Raw genomic sequence first — 22,211 nt, forward strand, 5'->3', positions numbered from 1 at the left:
CTGGCCCATGGCTCGGTGGCTGTGTGCCTTGGAGCTGATCTCGAACGCCATGAAACCAGAGCTCGACATTGCCGATGGACGGATTGATGCGCTGCGCAGAACCGTGGTGCCTCCGTCGGAATAAATAGGTGGCTTAGCACGCTTGAAATCACAACCGGCTTGATGGAATTTGGAAACACAATAGCACGCAGGTTCAGCATGATTATGGCAAAGACGAACCATTGATGGATTTCTAATCCGTACAGGGTTAGGTAGCTGTTTCTTCCAAGATGACTTATTGTTCCGAACCATTTACTGAGCCTCCTGGTTAAGTTTGCGTGTATATTAGGAAAAATGCAAATCCTATAATCAGGAGTTTCTCTGGCAAAAAATGAGCTCAACAGGCCATGCAAGTCCAACCTACATCGATCAGGTCATTCATGGGAAGAAACAGAAGGTAAAACGAACAGAAGACGTTTCAATCCAAAAAAACAGGTCATCCTGTGTGTTCGCTTGCTGGCTCTGTGCTCTTGACTGTGGGTTCCATGAGACCGCGCCCAGGTTATGTAAAACGGGACAGCACCGTTCTGTGCATTATTCAAGAACTCGACAAGAATAGGCTTCATCCTCCTAACTTTACAGCAACATTGTGGTCGGGTTCTCGATGTAGCCCTTGAACGCTTTCAGGAATTCCGCCCCAATTGCACCTACAGATAAACATCATTATTTGTTGAGTTCCCGCCCACATTTCAACTGGCTCACGATTTATATTTCACAAAAGATTAAGAGCGTACCATCAATAACCCTGTGATCGCAGCTCATTGTTACTGACATGTAGGAACCAAACTCGTACTGACCATCCGCACTGCCTGGTATCACCCTCTTCTCAGCTGCCCAAAAAAAAGTATCAGGTAAGCACTGAATAAATCCCTATGGGAGGACTAAGGACATCACAAAATGAATAATGGATCAAAGTAGCAGAAACTAGATCTAACTATGCTACAAAGTAGAATACAGAAACAAAAAGCACAGAACATTAGGACAATGTTCAAGTCCTGCCTACAGAACTAACTGAAGGTTACTCAGAAGTAAGAACGGACTAGGATATAGAATGCCAAAGTAAAGGATCATGCAATTGTCTAGGTCAATGTACTGGGCTTCCAATAGCAGGTTCTGGTAAAAGGTCGACAGGACTATGTTATCCATAACAATGGTAAAATACTGACAAATGCCAAACTGTTATGTACACAATGCAAACTAAGTAGCAACAGCATTTTTGTGGCCAACGTATTGGCAGTACATGACGAAAGTGTAACACGGCTTCTTACCAGAACCAATGGCCAAGATTGCTGACTGAGGAGGATTTATAATAGCACAGAACTGTTTAATTCCAAAAGGACCTCCCAAGTTCGATACTGTGAACGTGCCACCCTGAAACAGAGAACGAAAATGGTCAATGAAAAATGTTGTTGATTTCATACTTATCATCTACTATGCGATAAATACCTCGTAATCTTGTGGTTTTAAGCTGTTATCCCTTGCTCTTTGAGCCAACTGCTTCACCTCCTCACCGATTGTACCAAGTCCCTTCTTGTCTGCATCCTGCACCACAAGTAATAAGTTAAGAGAACGGGGGGAAATGCACAAAACCGAACTAGCTAGCTTTGACTAGCTTACCCTAACTACTGGAACAAACAATCCATGCTCAGTTTGTACAGCTACATTTATGTTCACATTGTGGTATCTGCATGAGATGTACATTTGTCATATCACATTTCTTGCCAATATAATTTGAGTGACAGGTATAAATGCTCCGTAGGAACTCACTGGCGAATAAAATCATTCATCCAAGAACTGTTGCACTCAGGGACCTTTCGAAGAGCCAAGGCTGCAGCCTGCGCAGAACGTAGAGGTAAATTTAAAACTGGAGATCACAGAATCCACATGAGCCCAATACGACTTACAAGGCAACAACGTACGTATAAGAACCGGTGAGTACCTTTATAACAAGGTTGTTAATAGATATCTTCTTTCCACCAGATGCTTCCTGCAGTGGGTTCAGTTCCCCTCGTAACCTGTAGCACAACAAAATGAAAAACTCTTCTTTAGACAAAAGTTCGGTACTAAAATTATCCACTGCAAGTTTTACAAAATCAGGCCTGAAACATACTTGATAAGTTTGTCGACACGTGTGTCAACTGTCAAGTAGTAATGTGGGATGGTTTGATTAGAAGCTAGGAGGCGGTTTGCAGTAACCTGAAAAGAATAAGAGTTAAAACACTACAAGGCAGATAGGATCAACGAAAAAAAGTCTCAGCGGCATTTTTCAATGCTGAAACAGGGTAAAAATAGAAACTGGCACTGGGCTCTGGGTTAATAGGTTAGTCCCAAAAATGATATAAAAGTGTATAATAAAGCCCATAAACATTCAAAACAGTAGATAATATAGCATGGAGCAATCAAAAATTATAGATACGTTGGAGACGTATCACGCACCAGCCCATTAGGGGTTGGTTCCCACGCCACTTCAGCCCATGGGGCCCTCCGGGATAGGTGGCCCCACCCGGTGGACCCCCGGGACCCTTCTGGTGGTCCCGGTATAATACCAGTGACCCCCGAAACTCTCCCGGTGGCCGAAACTGGACTTCCTATATATAAATCTTTACCTCCGGGCCATTCCGGAACTCCTCGTGACGTCCCGGATCTCATCCGGGACTCCGAACAACTTTCAATTAACCGCTTACTAATATCTCTACAACTCTAGTGTCACCGAACCTACGGGTTCGGGAGACACGTAGACATGATCGAGATAACTCTCCGGTCAATAACCAACAGCGGGATCTGGATACCCATGTTGGCTCCCACATGCTCCACGATAATCTCATCGAATGAATCACGATGTCGAGGATTCAATCAATCCCGTATACAATTCCCTTTGTCTATCAGTATGATACTTGCCCGAGATTCGATCATCGGTATACCGATACCTTGTTCAATCTCGTTACGGCAAGTCTGTTTACTCGTTCCCGTAACACATCATCCCGTGAACAACTCCTTGTTCACATTGAGCTCATTATGATGATGTCCTACCGAGTGGGCCCAGAGATACCTCTCCGTCATACGGAGTGATAAATCTCAGTCTCGATTCGTGCCAACCCAACAGATACTTTCGGGGATACCCGTAGTGTACATTTATAGCCACCCAGTTATGCTGTGACGTTTGGCACACCCAAAGTACCCTTATGATATCCGAGAGTTGCACAATCTCATGGTCTAAGGAAAGGATACTCGACATTAGAAAAGCTTTAGCAGACGAACTACACGATCTTGTGCTATGCTTAGGATTGGGTCTTGTCCATCACATCATTATCCTAATGATCTGATCCCGTTATTAGTGACATCCTATGTCCATTGTTAGGAAACCGTAACCATCTATTGATCAACGAGCTAGTCAACTAGAGGCTCACTAGGGACATGTTGTGGTCTATGTATTTACACATGTATTACGATTTCTGGATAACACAATTATAGCATGAACAATAGACAATTATCATGAACAAGGAAATATAATAATAACCATTTTATTATTGCCTCTAGGGCATATTTCCAACAATCTCCCACTTGCACTAGAGTCAATAACCTAGTTACATTGTGATGAATCGAACACCCATAGAGTTCTGGTGTTGACCATGCTTTGCACGTGGAAGAGGTTTAGTCAACGGATCTGCGACATTCAGGTCCGTATGCACTTTACAAATCTCTATGTCTCCATCTTGAACATTATCATGAATGGAGTTGAAGCGACGCTTGATATGCCGGTCTTCTTGTGAAACCTGGGCTCCTTGGCAAGGGCAATAACTTCAGTGTTGTCACAAAAGAGAGTCATTGGGCCCGACGCATTGGGAATAACTCCTAGGTCGGTAATGAACTCCTTCATCCAGATTGCTTCATGTGCTGCCTTCGAGGCTGCCATGTACTATGCTTCACATGTAGATCCCGCCATGACGCTTTGCTTGCAACTGCACCAGCTGACTGCCCCACCATTCAAAATATACACGTATCCGGTTTGTGACTTGGAGTCATCCAGATCTGTGTCGAAGCTAGCATCAACGTAACCCTTTACGACGAGCTCTTCATCACCTCCATAAACGAGAAACATGCCGGGATTACTTTGGTACCTTCCCACCAAACTTACGGCAAGGTTTACATCAGGTCTGGTACACAACATGGCATACATAATAGACCCTATGGCCGAGGCATAGGGGATGACACTCATCTTTTCTCTATCTTCTGCCGTGGTCGGGCATTGAGCCGTGCTCAGTCTCACACCTTGCAATACAGGCAAGAACCCCTTCTTGGACTGATCCATATTGAACTTCTTCAATATCTTGTCAAGGTACGTGCTTTGTGAAAGACCAATGAGGCGTCTCGATCTATCTCTATAGATCTTGATGCCTAATATGTAAGCAGCTTCTCCAAGGTCCTTCATTGAAAAACACTTATTCAAGTAGGCCTTTATGATTTCCAAGAGTTCTATATCATTTCCCATCAAAAGTATGTCATCCACATATAATATGAGAAATGTTGTAGAGCTCTCACTCACTTTCTTGTAAACACAGGCTTCTCCATAAATCTGCGTAAACCCAAACGCTTTGATCATCTCATCAAAACAAATGTTCCAACTCCGAGATGCTTGCACCAGCCCATAGATCGAGCGTTGGAGCTTGCATACCTTGCCAGGGTTCTTAGGATCGACAAAACCTTCCGGATGCATCATATACAATTCTTCCTTAAGGAAACCATGAAGGAATGTCGTTTTGACGTCCATTTGCCATATCTCATAATCATGGAATGTGGCAATTGCTAACATGATTCGGACAGACTTTAGCTTCGCTACGGGTGAGGTCTCATCGTAGTCAACCCCTTGAACTTGTCGATAACCCTTAGTGACAAGCCGAGCCTTATAGATGGTTACATTACCATCCGCGTCTGTCTTCTTCTTAAAGATCCATTTATTTTCTATGGCTCGCCGATCATCGGGCAAGTCAGTCAAAGTCCATACTTCGTTTTCATACATGGATCCTATCTCGGATTTCATGGCTTCAAGCCATTTGTCAGAATCCGGGCCTGCCATCGCTTCTTCATAGTTTGAAGGTTCACCATTGTCTAACAACATGATTTCCAGGATAGGGTTGCCGTACCACTCTGGTGCGGAACGTGTCCTTGTGGACCTACGAAGTTCAGTAGCAACTTGATCTGAAGTTTCATGATCATCATCATTAACTTCCTCTCTAGTCGGTGCAGGCACCATAGAAACATTTTCTTGAGCTGCGCTACTCTCCGGTTCAAGAGGCAATACTTCATCAAGTTCTACTTTCCTCCCACTTACTTCTTTCGAGAGAAACTCTTTCTCTAGAAAGGATCCATTCTTGGCAACAAAGATCTTGCCTTTGGATCTGAGGTAGAAGGTATACCCAATAGTTTCCTTAGGGTATCCTACGAAGACGCATTTTTCCGATTTGGGTTCGAGCTTTTCAGGTTGAAGTTTCTTGACATAAGCATCGCATCCCCAAACTTTCAGAAACGACAGCTTAGGTTTCTTCCCAAACCACAATTCATACGGTGTCGTCTCAACGGATTTCGACGGAGCCCTATTTAAAGTGAATGTGGCAGTCTCTATAGCATAACCCCAAAATGATAGCGGTAGATCGGTCAGAGACATCATAGATCGCACCATATCCAATAGAGTGCGATTACGACGTTCGGACACACCATTACGCTGAGGTGTTCCAGGCGGCGTGAGTTGTGAAACAATTCCACATTTCCTTAAGTGCGTGCCAAATTCGTGACTCAAATATTCCCCTCCATGATCTGATCGTAAGAACTTTATTTTCCTGTCACGTTGATTCTCAACCTCACTCTGAAATTCCTTGAACTTTTCAAAGGTCTCAGACTTGTGTTTCATCAAGTAGACATGTCAATATCTACTGAAGTCATCAGTGAGGGTGAGGACATAACGATAACCACCACGAGCCTCAACACTCATCGGACCGCACACATCGGTATGCATGATTTCCAATAAGTTGGTTGCTCGCTCCAGTGTTCCGGAGAACGGAGTCTTGGTCATTTTTCCCATGAGGCATGGTTCGCACGTGTCAAATGATTCATAATCAAGAGACTCCAAAAGTCCATCTGCATGGAGTTTCTTCATGCGTTTGAAACCAATGTAACCAAGGCAGCAGTGCCACAAGTATGTGGGACTATCATTATCAACCTTACATCTTTTGGCATTCACAATATGAATATGTGTAACATCACGCTCGAGATTAAATAAGAATAAACCATTAACCAGCGGGGCATGATCATAAAACATGTCTCTCATATAAATAGAACAACCATTATTCTCAGATTTAAATGAGTGGCCATGTCACATTAAACGAGATCCAGATACAATGTTCATGCTCAAAGCTGGTACTAAATAACAATTATTGAGGTTTAAAACTAATCCCATAGGTAAATGTAGAGGTAGTGTGCCAACGGCGATCACATCGACATTGGAACCATTCGCGACGCGCATCGTCACCTCGTCCTTCACCAGTCTCCGCTTATTCCGCAGCTCCTGTTTTGAGTTACAAATATGAGCAACTGCACCGGTATCAAATACCCAGGAGCTACTACGAGCGCTGGTTAGGTACACATCAATAACATGTATATCACATATACGTTTGGTATTGCCGGCCTTCTTATGCGCTAAGTACTTGGGGCAGTTCCGCTTCCAGTGACCGTTTCCCTTGCAATAAAAGCACTCAGTCTCAGGCTTGGGTCTATGCTTTGGCTTCTTCCCGGTAACTGGCTTACCGGGCGCGGCAACTCCCTTGTTGTCCTTCTTGAAGTTCTTCTTACCCTTGCCTTTCTTGACCATAGTGGTTTTATTCACCATCAACACTTGATGTTCCTTTTTGATCTCCACCTCCGCTGATTTCAGTATTGAATATACCTCGGGAATGGTCTTTTCCATCCCCTGCATATTGAAGTTCATCACAAAGCTCTTGTAGCTAGGTGGGAGCGACTGAAGGATTCTGTCAACGACCGCATCATCCGGGAGATTAACTGCCAGCTGAGATAAGCGGTTGTGCAACCCAGACATTTTGAGTATGTGCTCGCTGACAGAACTATTCTCCTCCATCTTACAACTATAGAACTTGTTGGAGACTTCATATCTCTCGACCCGGGCATGAGCTTGGAAAACCATTTTCAGCTCTTGGAACATCTCATATGCTCCGTGCTGCTCAAAACGCTTTTGGAGCCCCGGTTCTAAGTTGTAAAGCATGCCGCACTGAACCAAGGAGTAATCATCACTATGCGACTGCCAGGCGTTCATAACGTCTTGAGTTGCTGGGAAAACAGGTGCATCACCTAGCGGTGCTTCAAGGACATATGCTTTCTTGGCAGCTATGAGGATAATCCTCAGGTTACGGACCCAGACCGTGTAGTTGCTACCATCGTCTTTCAGCTTGGTTTTCTCTAGGAACGCGTTGAAGTTGAGGGCAACATTAGCATGGGCCATTTGATCTACAAGACATATTGCAAAGTTTTAGACTATGGTCATGATAATTAAGTTTATCTAATCAAATTATTTAATGAACTCCCACTCAGATAGACATCCCTCTAGTCCTCTAAGTGATACATGATCCGAGTCAACTAGGCCGTGTCCGATCATCACGTGAGACGGACTAGTCATCATCGGTGAACATCTTCATGTTGATCGTATCTTCTATATGACTCATGTTCAACCTTTTGGTCTTCCGTGTTCCGAGGCCATGTCTATACATGCTAGGCTCGTCAAGTCAACCTAAGTGTATTGCGTGTGTAAATCTGGCTTACGCCCGTTGTATGCGAATGTTAGAACCTATCACACCCGATCATCACGTGGTGCTTCGGAACAACGGACCTTAGCAACGGTGCACAGTTAGGGGAAACACAATTCTTGATATTTTAATGAGGGATCATCTTATTTATGCTACCGTCATTCTAAGAAAATAAGATGTAAAAACATGATAAACATCACATGCAATCAAATAGTGACATGATATGCCCAATATCATTTTGCTCCTTTTGATCTCCATCTTCGGGGCGCCATGATTATCATCGTCACTGGCATGACACCATGATCTCCGTCATCATGATCTCCACCATTGTGTCTTCATGAAGTTGTCTCGCCAACTATTACTTCTACTACTATAGCTAACAGTTAGCAATAAAGTAAAGTAATTACATGGCGTTTTCATTGACACGCAGGTCATACAATAAATTAAGACAACTCCTATGGCTCCTGCCGGTTGTCATACTCATCGACATGCAAGTCGTGATTCCTATTAGAAGAACATGATCAATCTCACACATCACATATATCATTCATCACATCCTTTTGGCCATATCACATCACACGGCATATGCTGCAAGAACAAGTTAGACGTCCTCTAATTGTTGTTGCAAATTTTTACGTGGCTGCTATAGGTTTCTAGCAAGAACGTTTCTTACCTACACCAAAACCACAACGTGATATGCCAATTTCTATTTACCCTTCAAAAGGACCCTTTTCATCGAATCCGATCTGACTAAAGTGGGAGAGACAGACACCCGCTAGCCATCTTATGCAACTAGTGCATGTCAGTCGGTGGAACCTGTCTCACGTAAGTACGTATAAGGTCGGTCCGGGCCGCTTCATCCCACGATGTCGCCGAATCAAGATAAGACTAGTAACGCCAAGTAAATTGACAAAATCGACACCCACAACAACTTGTGTTCTACTCGTGCATAGAAACTACGCATAGACCTAGCTCATGATGCCACTGTTGGGGATCGTAGCAGAATTTTAAATTTTCTACGCATCACCAAGATCAATCTATGGAGTCATCTAGCAAGGAGAGAGAGAGAGGAGTGCATCTACATACCCTTATAGATCGCGAGCGGAAGCGTTCAAGAGAACGGGGTTGATGGAGTCGTACTCGTCGTGATCCAAATCACCGATGATCCTAGCGCCGAACGGACGGCACCTCCGCGTTCAACACACGTACGGAGCAGAGACGTCTCCTCCTTGATCCGGCAAGGGGGGAGGAGAAGTTGATGAAGATCCAGCAGCACGGCGGCGTGGTGGTGGAAGCAGCAGGATTCTAGCAGGACTTCGCCAAGCGCTACTGGGAGGAAGAGGTGCCGCGGGAGGGAGAGGGCGAAGCCAGGGCTTAGGGTGCGGCTGCCCTCCCTCCCCTCCACTATATATAGGGGCTAGGGGGCACATGCCCCCTTGGAGATCCCATCTACAGGGGGGGGGGCCCTCGGGGCGGCGGCCCCCTTAGGGTTTCCAACCAGGGGGCGCATGCCCCCTCGGGGGCAATGGCCCCCTAGGGTTTCCAACCCTAGGCTCCTTGGGCCCTTGGGTGGGGCGCACCAGCCCACCAGGAGCTGGTTCCCACGCCACTTCAGCCCATGGGGCCCTCCGGGATAGGTGGCCCCACCCAGTGGACCCCCGGGACCACAACTTTCCCGGTGGCCGAAACTGGACTTCCTATATATAAATATTTACCTCCGGACCATTCCGGAACTCCTCGTGACGTCCGGGATCTCATCCGGGACTCCGAACAACTTTCTGTTAACCGCATACTAATATCTCTACAACTCTAGCGTCACCGAACCGTAAGTGTGTAGACCCTACGGGTTCGGGAGACATGTAGACATGACCGAGACAACTCTCCAGTCAACAACCAACAGCGGGATCTGGATACCCATGTTGGCTCCCACATGCTCCACGATAATATCATCGAATGAACCACGATGTCAAGGATTCAATCAATCCTGTATACAATTCCCTTTGTCTATGGTATGATACTTGCCCGAGATTCGATCATCGGTATACCGATACCTTGTTCAATCTCGTTACGGCAAGTCTCTTTACTCGTTCCCATAACACATCATCCCGTGAACAAATCCTTGATCACATTTAGCTCATTATGTTGATGTCCTACCGAGTGGGCCCAGAGATACCTCTCCGTCATAAGGAGTGACAAATCCCAGTCTCGATTCGTGCCAACCCAACAGATACTTTCGGGGATACCCGTAGTGTACCTTTATAGCCACCAAATTACGTTGTGACGTTTGGCACACCCAAAGTACCCTTACGGTATCCGGGAGTTGCACAATCTCATGGTCTAAGGAAAGGATACTTAGGATTGGGTCTTGTCCATCACATCATTACCCTAATGATGTGATCCCGTTATCAGTGACATCGTATGTCCATGGTTAGGAAACCGTAACCATCTATTGATCAACGAGCTAGTCAACTAGAGGCTCACTAGGGACATGTTGTGGTCTATGTATTCACACATGTATTACGATTTCCGGATAACACAATTATAGCATGAACAATAGACATTATGTTGTAACTCAAGACGTAAATGACTCGCTCACAATTAATATTTTTTGGGAGTTTCTGTATTTATAGGAATAGAGGCTCGCGACGGCAGAGTAAAAGTTCTAGATTACTTTTCGAGGGGGGGCTGTATTTATAGGAACTAGCACAAATGCCCGTGCGTTGCAACGGGAGAAACAAACTCACACGCCGAACATGACTCAAAGACCCATGCAGGCCCACATCCTCTACCCCAGCCATGTAATTGCTTATCGTCCTTCCACCCTCAGTGGTCGTGGTATCCACCTGATCACAATGCACCCGAACATATGCCAAGGCGATGAGTTCAAGCATTACACGACACACTTGTCATTGAACCGCGCTAGCATAGTGAAATGTTTAAAACTAATCTCGTTGACCTAGACATGAGGGCCGCCTTGCGCGAGCTACACCATGCACCTGGTCCATATGTACACCGACCCTCATATGCCCTCTCGCTTCTGAATCAATGTTACAGACTCGCCCTCTCGCTTCTGAATCAATGTTACAGACTTGTTTCATTGGAGGGGGTGGGGGATGGTCCGCACGTGTCCATGCATCCTTCAAGGAAAGGTCATGTGCTTCACTGTGGAGCAAACACCACATTCTGAGTCCTCATACGTCGGATAGCCGTGGATGATCACATGTCACCACCAAGAAGCATGAGAGGTAGACGGTGAGGGTTAACCCTTTCCAGCCGCCACCATCGATCCACATCTAGCTACTCATCCGATCCGATTCGTCGCAACCTGATTGAACAGCAATAATAATAACAAAATGGTTAAAGCGTTCAAAGCAGTAAACCCAAGGGATGGAGAGGTGCACGGTCAGGGTTAGCCATTTCTTCGCTTTCAATTCGACTTTGATTCCGACTTGATGTATATAGTATTGTACGTACACACTGATAACGTATTTTCATTTTGCTCTTGAGAATTAAGAAAAATACTAAACCAAAACATTAATTTTTACAGGTACGCATACACATCTACGTACAGATACCAAGCCAGTGGCAGTGATACAAATCAAAGAGTTCCTAATCAACTGTCCTGAGCGCAAAGCAGCCTCACCTTTCGCACACCATGGTGAGCCAGACTCACTTTTCTTTGATATCCATCAATGTCGTGATCGATTCCTACAATATCCTATGAACTTCCAAGACAAAACCAAATCCTGTGTAAATGTTTCTTTCGTGGAATATAATAGCAAATGAGATCACGAGAAGATGTGCTACTAAACTGCACCGATAAACAAAGACGGTATCCACTGTAGTGCATGGTATTAGACATGCTCTTTATAAACTCTCATCTAAATTATTTCTCATAGCTAGTGAGGCAAGATTGGGTCAATCGATTCGCAGATAGCATATATATCTCCAGTCCTATAGCATTCAACATCTAACGTTTCTGCGCCTGAATCATATCGGTCACAATCCAGAAAAGTTTCAGAAATTGTCCATTGCTGAAGAACAGCATGCGGATTTAGTTACTGAAATTCTTTCACTACATTGCAGAATCATCCACAAGCAATCAACCAAGCGTTGTAGTCATTGGCAGGTCGATTAGTAGGTAATCTGATGATCTAATATGGCGTATAATCTGGGTGGGACCATGAAAACTTCTCAAGAGAAGTAGTATAGTTGAAACATCAGAATAGACATGAGGAGAACATTACACTTTCATACATCAGACAACTACAACAATAGCTTGACTGAGTTAGTCAAGCACATGTTAAGTTTGTTGTTTTGACAGCAAGCCTACACAAAGAGTAAGAGGCGCAGGATCATAGTAGGCATGGTTATTAACAAAGCAGAAACAACATGATTTACTTAACCATAAATTGGAATTTTCACCACAACAGCTATATAATTTCTCCAACAGCATACATATAGCAAAGCTTTCACACCTATGAGACCTGGGACCACACTGTAAAACCTGACCAAGTACTGTGTTACCAGAAAAACCAAATCCCTGCCGTTGTCACACTTTTCAAACTTGTAAGATTGCTAACCTTTCGGGTTATTCCTCTGGTTGGATGCTAGTCAAATCTTCGATTGAAATTTTCCGCTAAGCTGAAAAACAACAGAAATAATATATAAAATACAATGTAGAGTTCCACAATATCTGAATCAACCTAGTGTGTGCTTGAAAGGGGGGTACATTTGAAAAATAAGGAAGCAACAACCAAGTGTTAAACTACAACCAATTTATCTCCAGACAAATAAATTAGTAAGCTCGGATTCATACAAAAAATTTATTGGCTATGTTCTGTAAGCTGTTTTCTGCCAAGAAAAAGTGTGAGAGTTTCAGCATTGTTTCAAAACTGTAATTGATCAGCGGCAAGTTCACTGCATAATTAGGATGCAGAGATGATGCTGATTAGTGCATGTCCGTACTGATTGTACCGGGCTACAGTACGTTGGTAGTACTAATGGATACCCATAATACCAATCATGGGTGGCATTGGATTCTGACTAATTGCTGAAGTTTGCCTGGAAGTGCAATGGAGTACTTTACCCAATTGATACAACATTTGGTTAAGCCTATCAGTATGAAAATTAATAGTGCATACCAAGCAGCAGTTCTAAATTCAGCAGTCAAAGAAAGTGTTTAGACATGCTAAATTAAGTATGCGCACTTTATTTCTTAGCGTACACGCTAATTAGACCGAAGCGCGCGTGTCGTGCAACATCCACCGTAACGATAACTGGTCCACATGCTTCGCCAGGCCCTCGCTCCTCTGCGGAAAAATAATAGTAACATGTTACGGCCAGCACACACTAATTAACATAGCGCGACCATGCATGGGAACATCGCCCAGCCCGACTGTTAGTTCCTATCATCAGTAATTGTGCATGTAGGAAGTAGTAGTATGGTTTAGTTTAGCCCTTGTGTAGTAGCATGATTCAGTTTAGCCCTTGCCTATAGACCTAAATCAAATTTGGAACAGACAGGATAACAGATGTAAACTCGATCAAAGGGTCTATCGAATTTTCAGAGATGTGTTTTATCAGACAACAAACAAGCAGTCTGCAATAACTTTGCTAATCATGAAAATAAGAAATCTTATATATGTTCTTCATCGAGCTTCCTTTTGCATCAAGGTTTCTGCATGCCACAGTAGTAAATTCAGGTCAGGGCAAATTCTAAATATAAGAAACAGCAGAATATCCAGTGCTATTGTACTATTGACAAAACCATCAAAATTTCATAAGCCAGTTTATTCGAAGATTACTAATTTAGGCTGCTTGCACTTTGGTTGCTCACAAAATATGAACTGGCTCCACTGCCTTGTAAATTTCAAATTATTTTCAATATAAGCATAACATCCATGGTTCAGTTACCAAAGATAGTATATAGACCTGACCTAAATTTTTTAAAAAATATATCCAGTTTCTCATAGAGAACGCACCTAAGTTCTTTTTGCAAGGCCATGTCCACATACAATTTCTCAAGCTTCTGAACCCCGAGTTTCCTGACTTGTAATTCTTTGTAGGTGGAAGCTGTTTTCTGACATACATATTGTGGCTAAATATTGATTAACCCTGGTTGAATACATAGTAATGATCCTAAGTCATTACAGAGAAAAAAAAGTATGTAGAAAAATAAAGTTCAGTAGTAAAGAAAAAAAGAGATATACTTGTACTAATTGTACTTTGAGAGGATGAGTTTGATGATGAACACATGGGACTCACAAATCGGATTAATCGAGCTCAAGGAGCGGGCGGGCCACCTCCTTAATCACCGCCGCCACCTTCGTCTTCAAGTCAACCTCCGTGGAGCCCACAAGCTCCACCCCCTTCCACCGCTGGCACCAGCGTAAACATTTCCGTCCCGCCGCGACGCACACAACCACCACTATCTTCCCCATAGCCGTGCCTAGATCCCAACCAAGGATTGATCAATCAGCCCCGAATTCTCACACGAATTTTGTTTTGGATCTGAGAGACCCACTTGAATCGGTGGAGATCCTTGATAGAGGGCGGGATGGGGTAGGGCAGAGCTGACGGCAGCGAGGTAGGACGGAGGAGGCTGGGCAACCGCATACATGGGGCGGCGGCGTGGGGGCTGCGCATGATGGGAGAGAGGTGGCTAGAAGAGGAGGAGAACGTGACCCTGTCCTAAGGATGGCAGTTTTACCCATGGGTACGGGTACCCGCGGGTACCGTACCTGCATGGGTAGGGTATGGGTAGACTTTTATACCCATGGGTAGTACCCATACCCTACCCGTTAAGTCATGGGTAGGGTACGAGTATAGCCTTGTACCCGCGGGTATACCCATACCCTGCCCAGTTGTGAACTAATGTTAACATATTGTCAATTAGTCATGTGACTCATCTACTCCTATTGACTTATGAGTATGTTTGTGATTTTTATATTTTGAGAGTGGTCATGTACACATCTGCCTTGTTATTGAGCTGAGATAACTGATATTTTTGTCAAATGTGCTATCACTGAGTGTAAAATTGTGAACAGTTTATGTACTATTTGTTCTACCCGCTGGGTACCCAATGGGTACGGGTACCCGTCGGGTATGGGTATGGATAAAGTTTCATACCCATGGGTACGGGTATGGGCAGAATTTTTTACCTACTGACTATACGGGTATGGGTATGGCATTGCTCTACCCTGCCCATACCCTACCCATTGACATCCTTACCTTGTCACGTGTGCGTGCGGGATCGACGGCCCAATCACAGATTTCTCATCCCCAAATTAGTACCACCTCGTTTATATTACGATTTTGTCCATGCAAATTATAAAAGCTTATTATGACATGAGAAAAAACATATTCTCACGGTGAACCCGACAAAGTCAATCTGTGCTTTATTATTAGGGAGAGATTTGCAATGTTGGATTCCCATTAGGGGGAGTCCCAAGGGCCCCACGAGCTCACATGGCACGTGATTGCTTGTATCTGCATTGGTATTTCCCCGAAGAGGAGAGGATGATGCAGCACAACAAAGGTAAGTATCTCTCTTAGTTATGAAATCAAGTTTATCAATCCAGTAGGATAACCAAGCAACACTATGTAAACAGCACCTGCAAACAGACCACAAAAACTTGCAACCCAACGCGTAAGAGGGGTTGTCAATCCCTCCTCAGTATTGAGATAGATTAAATTGTATGAGATTTGATAAATAGATCTAACTAAAACACAAAATAAAATAAATAAATAAAAATTGCAGCAAGGTATTTTTGGATTTAATATGATAGGAAATAGACCTGGGGGGCGTAGTTTTCACTAGAGGCTTCTCTCGAGAAAATAGCATACAATGGGTAAACAAATTATGGTTGGGCAATTGATAGAAAAGCGAATAATCATGATGATATCCAAGGCAATGATCATGTACATGGCATCACGTCCAATATTAGTAGACCGAAACGGTTCTACATCTATTACTATTACTCCACACATCGACTACTATCCAGCATGCATCTAGTGTATTCAGTTCGTGGAAAAATGGAGTAATGCAATAAGAACGATCACATGATGTAAACAAGATCTATTCATGTAGGAATAGGCCCTATCTTTTTATCCTTAATAGCAATGATACATACGTGTCATGTCTCTTTCTATCACTGAGATTGAGCACCGCAAGATCGAACTCATCACAAAGCACCTCTTCCCATGGCAAGAAATATCAATCTAGTTGGCCGAACCAAACCAAAATTTCAGAGAAGAAATACGAGGCTATAACAATCATGCATAAAAGAGTTCGGCAAAGACTCAAATAATATTCATGGATAGAATTGATCATAAACGCACAATTCATCGAATCCCAACAAACACACTACAAAAAGTCATTACATCAAATAGATCTCCAAGAACATCAAGGAGAACATTGTATTGAAGATCAAAAAGAGAGAAGAAGCCATCGGCTACTAGCTACGGACCCATAGGTTTGTGGTAAACTACTCACGCATCATCCGAGGGAAACAAGGATGATGGAGAACTCCTCAGTGATCGTTGACCCATCCGACAGAGTGCCGAAAAGGCCTCTAGATTAGATCTCATGGTTCTGGAACTTGCGGTGGCGGAAATTGTTTTCTCTCGACTCCCGTAGGGTTTTGGGATTTTAGAGTATTTATAGAGACAGAGGTCGGTGGAGTGGGTGCCTGTGGGCTCCACTGCCCACCAGGCTGTGCCCTGGTGCCTAGTGGGCCCCATAGGCCCCCTCTGGTGCACTTCTTGGGCCTCCTGGGTGTCTTGTGGGCAGAAACAATTCTCCAAAAAGTTTTGTGGCATTTGGACTCCGTTTGGTATTGATATTCTGCGAAGTAAAAAAATAGCAAAAAACAGCAAGTGGCACTGTGCACTATGTCAATAGGTTGGTCCCAAAAAAATATAAAGTTGCTAGTAAATGAATATAAAACATCCAAAGTTGATAATATAACAGCAGGAAACAATAAAAAATCATAGATACATTCAAGACATATAAGCGTGCCCTAGGGTGGCGTGCCCCCTGAGCTTGTGGGCCCCCTAGGCACCTTCTGGCTCCCCCTTGAAGCTTCCTGGGTCTCTTTCTGTCGGTTGAGAACGACACCTATGGGATCACAGAATCCCTACTACGGTTAGCGGGGCGCGGGGTCATGAGAAGAGCGGATCTAACAGGTAGCACACGGTTCGTTTATCCAGGTTCGAGCCGCGAGGATGCGTAAAACCCTACTCCTGCTTTGGTGGATTGTATATTTGTGTTCTTGAGCTAGCTATGGGGTGTGAGGAGCTCCAAAAAGCCGAATCCTCCTTCTGGTCGCCGCGGGCCTCCTTTTATAGAAAAAGGGGTTGCCACAATGGCACACAGGAGGTGGAAAGGGTACAGCGATGCGAGGTTATCCCTCGCATTACATGACAAGGCGCATTTAATGCGTCTTGCTTAGGTGTCCTTGCTTTATCGGGGACGGGGGGAGAGATCTGTCTCGTCCGTCGCCGCTCCTTCTTGTGTCGACACGCGCCCTGGACAGCGACGCCTGCGATGCCACGTAGGTAGGCAGGCAGGTGAAGTGGCGCAGTGGTGGGTCTTCACGAAGATCTGCATGCCGCCACGCAGGTGCCTGCCCAGCTGGTTGGGTCGGCAGCTACATGCATGTGGTGGTGGAGGTTTAGTCGGCGTGGGCCTGATGGTGGCCCTGCGGGTGTCCTCGGTAAGCGCCTTGCAGGGGCCCCGGCAAGGGCCTTGCCGGGGCGCCCGCTGTCATCCCCGGCGAGGCACTTGCCGGGGGCCTTGTGGTCTTCCTCGGCTGGGATCCCGCCAAGGGTTGTCGTCTCCTTAGTGCGTATCTGATCTTGAATGTCTTCACAAAGATCTGCATGCCGCCACGGGGGTGTCTCCCAAATCCTTGCCCTTTGGGGGCAGTGGACTCAAGGGTGATTTGCTCCGTAGGCGCGGGACGAGTCGCCGCGGCAAGGGTCTTGCCAGGGCTGCTAGAACTGTCTCCTAGCAAGGATCTTGCCGGGGGAGTCTGCTTCGTCCCCTTTGCTCTTTGTGGTCTTGGCCTTGGCGTCGTAGTTCTCTTGAGCTTCGGTCTTACCCTGGCTCACCTTCCTTGCCTTGCTTGGTGTGGCGGTGCCCGTGGCTCAGACTGCCCGTGCACAGTTATAGGGGTACAAAAAGTGTACCCCTATTTTTGTACACCGACAGGTTCCTTCCATAAAAAATAGTCGTAAATTTTTATTGTGGTTGACTTTGTTTGGTATGCTTTTTCTGCCAAATGAAAAATATTTTTAAAAATAGGAACTTGCACTGGGCACTATATTAATATGTTAGTCCATAAAAATGTTATAAAAGTGCATCAAAACCATACAAGATTGATGTAGATATAGAATGAATACTTCATAAATTATAGATACATTCGAGACGTGTCAATTCCCATGTGCAATTCCTTTTGCTTCGCCATGCTTTTGAAAAATCCTGTGGTAAGATATATTGGTATCCCTGTGAGTCAAACACATGCTTACTATACCAGTCTTTGTGTTACCGGTTTTGTTCTTTTTTCTCATTCTCGTATTTTGGCATCCACGTGAACAAATCATGTTGTGTCTAGCCAGACAATGATGGATACTGTCACACCTAGAGGGCCCTAAGACTATCTCTCCTCATTGTAGGAGCAAATCTCCTATTACACCTAGAGATATATCTAGTCCATCATCATAGGTTTTTCATAAACCTATAAGTTGTTGTTATGATCACCCTATTACAGTTGACGTTAGAACAACCGAAAAGTGCATCGACCAGTATGGAGTGACTCGATACTCTCATGGTCTAAGGAATTATGGATACATTAACTTCCCATGTTATGACTATAGACTTATGACAAAATCATCTCCTAGTACAAAATCCAACTTGGGTCAATTCAACACAAGTGTTCTTCTAACATCGTGCCCTCAATATTGCTGGCACGATCGTTTAGAAAAATAGAACCATCATGCAACACTTGAACTAGTCCTAGAGGCAAGACAAGGAATCTATTTTAACGTTTATATTTTTACACGTTCATATGAGTTTTCCTCTTAGCCTCTTAGTTATTGTAGACTCGAGAGCCATAGTAGTTATAGCACGGAACGTAAACATTTGTCATAAACTTGGAAATAAATAATACAATTATTATTGCCTCTAGGCTATTTTTTCAACATCATTATCAAGGCAAATACATATGCGATACAAACATAATCATTTGCAGACGGTCAAGGAAAAATGTCCTTCAAATAGTTAGCTTAAGTTCCGGGCTGCAGTTTGTCTGTGCGCCAATGGCGCAACAGGTCATCTAGTAGGAGTGATACTTCATGGATATTTCCTTAACATTTTCAAAAAGGAATGGACACTCGATGTGATTATCTATATATTCAATAAACATTCAACTTAGGATAACATTAAATTAAAAAATTGCCAATATCTTGCTAAAATAGGAATGTCCTACTAGTAAAGATGCATGTAGAAACCTTCCATATATGTTCTCCTTCGATGTACAAGAAATTTCGTATTGATTGACGAAATCTACGGTTTTAGGAAGTAAATCTAAAATTTTAAATGGACACCAAATTTACAGCTGGCCACAATTAAGATCAGCCTCCAGATCTATCAGATCCTCCATTGGCATGGTTATAGCGTCCTCATCCTCGTAGATCCTCCACTATAAATCCACGCCACATACCTTCGTTTTCAACTCACCCAAACAAGCAATTTTCCTTCATTTGCAGATTTTTCCCTCACTTGACAATGGCTCGCAAGAAGGTGGCCCTTCGGTACATCCGCAATAACTCGGCGCGGCGCAATGCCTTGAAGAAGCACACTAAGATCCTGATGAAGAAGGCAGGCGAGGTGGCCGCCATGCCCGATGCTAAGGCATGTGTGGTCGTGTATGGCGAGGGCATGGCGGTGCCAGAGGTGTTCCCATCCCATGGCGAGGCAGTGGCTATCCTGAATCAGTTCAAGAGCATGCAAGAGGCGGCACGGCTAAAGAAGACGATGGACCAAGAGAGCATCCTCCGTGAGCGTATCGTACAGCTCCAAGAGCAGGTCCAGAAGGCTAGACGCGAGGAGCAGGACCAGCACACCAAGATTCTCCTGTATAAGGCCTTAAAAAGTGGCCACTTCCCAGACAACATCGAGGAGCTCACAGCCCTGGGCTCGAAGGTGGACTCTATCCTCAAGAGCCTGAGTGAATGCACCACAAAAATGAGTGGGCAGCCACCAGTCGACCAAGCCCAGGTACCATACGTCACCAATGGCAGGGGCATGGGGCCTCCAATTATGTATCAGGCACCACCACAGCAACAGGAGGGTTGTCTTAACACTATGAGGTTCGAAAGGGCCCCTACCACCGTGATCTACGATGGTGACAATACTTGTGGCTATGACGGCAACAACGATGTCTTCTCTCGTGGCCACATGAATATGTAAGCTGGTAGATGAACTCTACATGTAGCGCATGACTAGCTACATGGTCCTCATCTCTTTAATTTTAGTTTTGGCATGGCCAATAAGATGCATGGATGGCATCGTCAATAAGATGAGACATTTGGTCTCAATCTTGCTCTTTGAGCAAAGATAATTTTATTTTACTCTTTTAAATTTTTATTATGGATATCCCCCATGCTCTATTTGTTTTATCAGTTGGTTGCAACTTTTAGGTTGTACCTACTCTTTATGTCAACATATTTTGTCAAGCATGCTTTTGCTCGAGCAAAATGATTTTTTTCCTCTTAGTATTGCATCAAACGATCCAACCATGCATGAAGTGCTACCTCCCAGTTTTGGCATACCTTGATGCACATCGCCTATACAAAACCATAATGATTCTAGGAAAACTAGAGCACATTAATTGTTTGATGCAAAAAGTCTCATGTACTAAAAGATTTATGATGCTACATTTCATTTTAAGAAAATGTAGGTATGACATTGAGCGCCAGGATAATGGCTTCTACATCCTCAATATTTTTTGGCAAGTTTCAAAACCAGGTGATTGTGTCAACCAGTTTCATCATCAATCGGGTCTCGGGCCACCCCTGAGAGGGCATTGTGTTTGAACTATACTCAAGCTACTATGAGAACCCCGAACTCTATCGGGTGCATGTTGTGATAGAACATCGTACATATGAATCCACTCCGGGCATTGGTGTGATAACCCACAAGTATAGGAGATCAATTGTAGTTTTTTCGATAAATAAGAGTGTCAAACCCAAGGAGGAGCCAAAGGTAGAATTTATATTCCCTCCAAGTTCTATCGACCACCGATACAACTCTACACACACTTAACATTTGGTTTACGTAGAACAAGAAAAAAAATTAGTAGTACTTTGTAGTGTAAAGGGATAGGTTTACAAGATAATAAAGAACATGAAAATAAAAGTTAGGTGTTGTTTTACTAAAAGTACAATTAGGTTAGTATAGCGAGTGTGGAAAAGTGGTGGTAGGATTTGCGGAATTGTCCCTAAAGCAATTGGCTAAGTTACTAGACTGATAGCAAGTTTTTATGTGGGAGAGGCCACCGCTAGCATGTCATCCCTTACTTGGAATTCTATGCACTTATGATTGGAACAATTAGCAAGCATCCGCAACTACTAAAGTTCATTAAGGCAAAACCCAACCATAGCATTAAGATATATTGGTCCCCCTTCAGTCTTGCCCTCCAATGCATAGTCCTATCAACATACAACTAACCCTAAGGTCTGATCCACACGCGCGTTCATATGATCAGCACCAAAGGACAGCAACATAACCGCAAGCAAATTAAACCAATCATAGCAATTCACCAATTACCTCAATGGACAACAAAAATCTACTCAAACATCATAGGATGGCAACACGTCAATAGATAATAATATGAAGCATAAAGCACCATGTTAAAATACGGGTACCGCGGGTTGCGGGAGAGTGAACCGCTAAATATAGATGAGGGAAGGTGATGGAGGTGTTGATGAAGATGACGGGGTTGTTGGAGTAGATCGCTGTCACGCGAACACGATGATTGCCCCGGCGGTGTTCCGGTGCCGCTAGGAGAGAGGGGAGAGAGCCCCCCTACTTCTTCTTCTTCTTCTTTGCCCTCCCCCCTAGATGGGAGGAGGATTCCCCCTCTGGTCCTTGGCCTCCATGGCTCCCAGATGGCAGGAGCCCCCCTCCCCCCGAGATTGGATCTCTCTCTCTCCGCTCTCTTCTGTTTTTTCGTTCGTGTTTTCTGGCCCTTCGCCATTTCTTAAATTCCCGGAGATCCTTAACTCCGATTGGGCTGAAATGTTAACACAATTTTCTTCCAGATATTATCTTTCTTGCGGCAAAAGAAGGGCACCAAC

General features: G+C 44.2%; 2 protein-coding genes across 2 annotated transcripts; one reads left to right on the forward strand and one right to left on the reverse strand.

Annotated features, from left to right (window-relative positions):
• Window positions 1–304: 304 nt before the first annotated feature.
• Window positions 305–14,290, reverse strand: LOC119315464 (dihydrolipoyllysine-residue acetyltransferase component 3 of pyruvate dehydrogenase complex, mitochondrial-like). Its single transcript, XM_037590089.1, has 9 exons — window positions 14,153–14,290; window positions 2,150–2,235; window positions 1,979–2,054; window positions 1,807–1,874; window positions 1,657–1,723; window positions 1,486–1,581; window positions 1,308–1,410; window positions 774–869; window positions 305–686 (listed from the first exon to the last, which is right to left on the reverse strand). The coding sequence occupies exons 1-9, from the start codon at window positions 14,288–14,290 to the stop codon at window positions 616–618; spliced, it is 801 nt and encodes a 266-aa protein (XP_037445986.1). The 3' UTR covers window positions 305–615.
• A 5,348-nt stretch (window positions 14,291–19,638) lies between these two features.
• On the forward strand, window positions 19,639–20,322 carry LOC119319301 (agamous-like MADS-box protein AGL80). The gene has a single exon (XM_037593789.1). The coding sequence runs from the start codon at window positions 19,639–19,641 to the stop codon at window positions 20,320–20,322; it is 684 nt and encodes a 227-aa protein (XP_037449686.1).
• Window positions 20,323–22,211: the final 1,889 nt, after the last annotated feature.

Source organism: Triticum dicoccoides, chromosome 6A, assembly GCF_002162155.2.
Source record: "Triticum dicoccoides isolate Atlit2015 ecotype Zavitan chromosome 6A, WEW_v2.0, whole genome shotgun sequence".
NCBI classification, from domain to species: Eukaryota; Viridiplantae; Streptophyta; class Magnoliopsida; order Poales; family Poaceae; genus Triticum; species Triticum dicoccoides.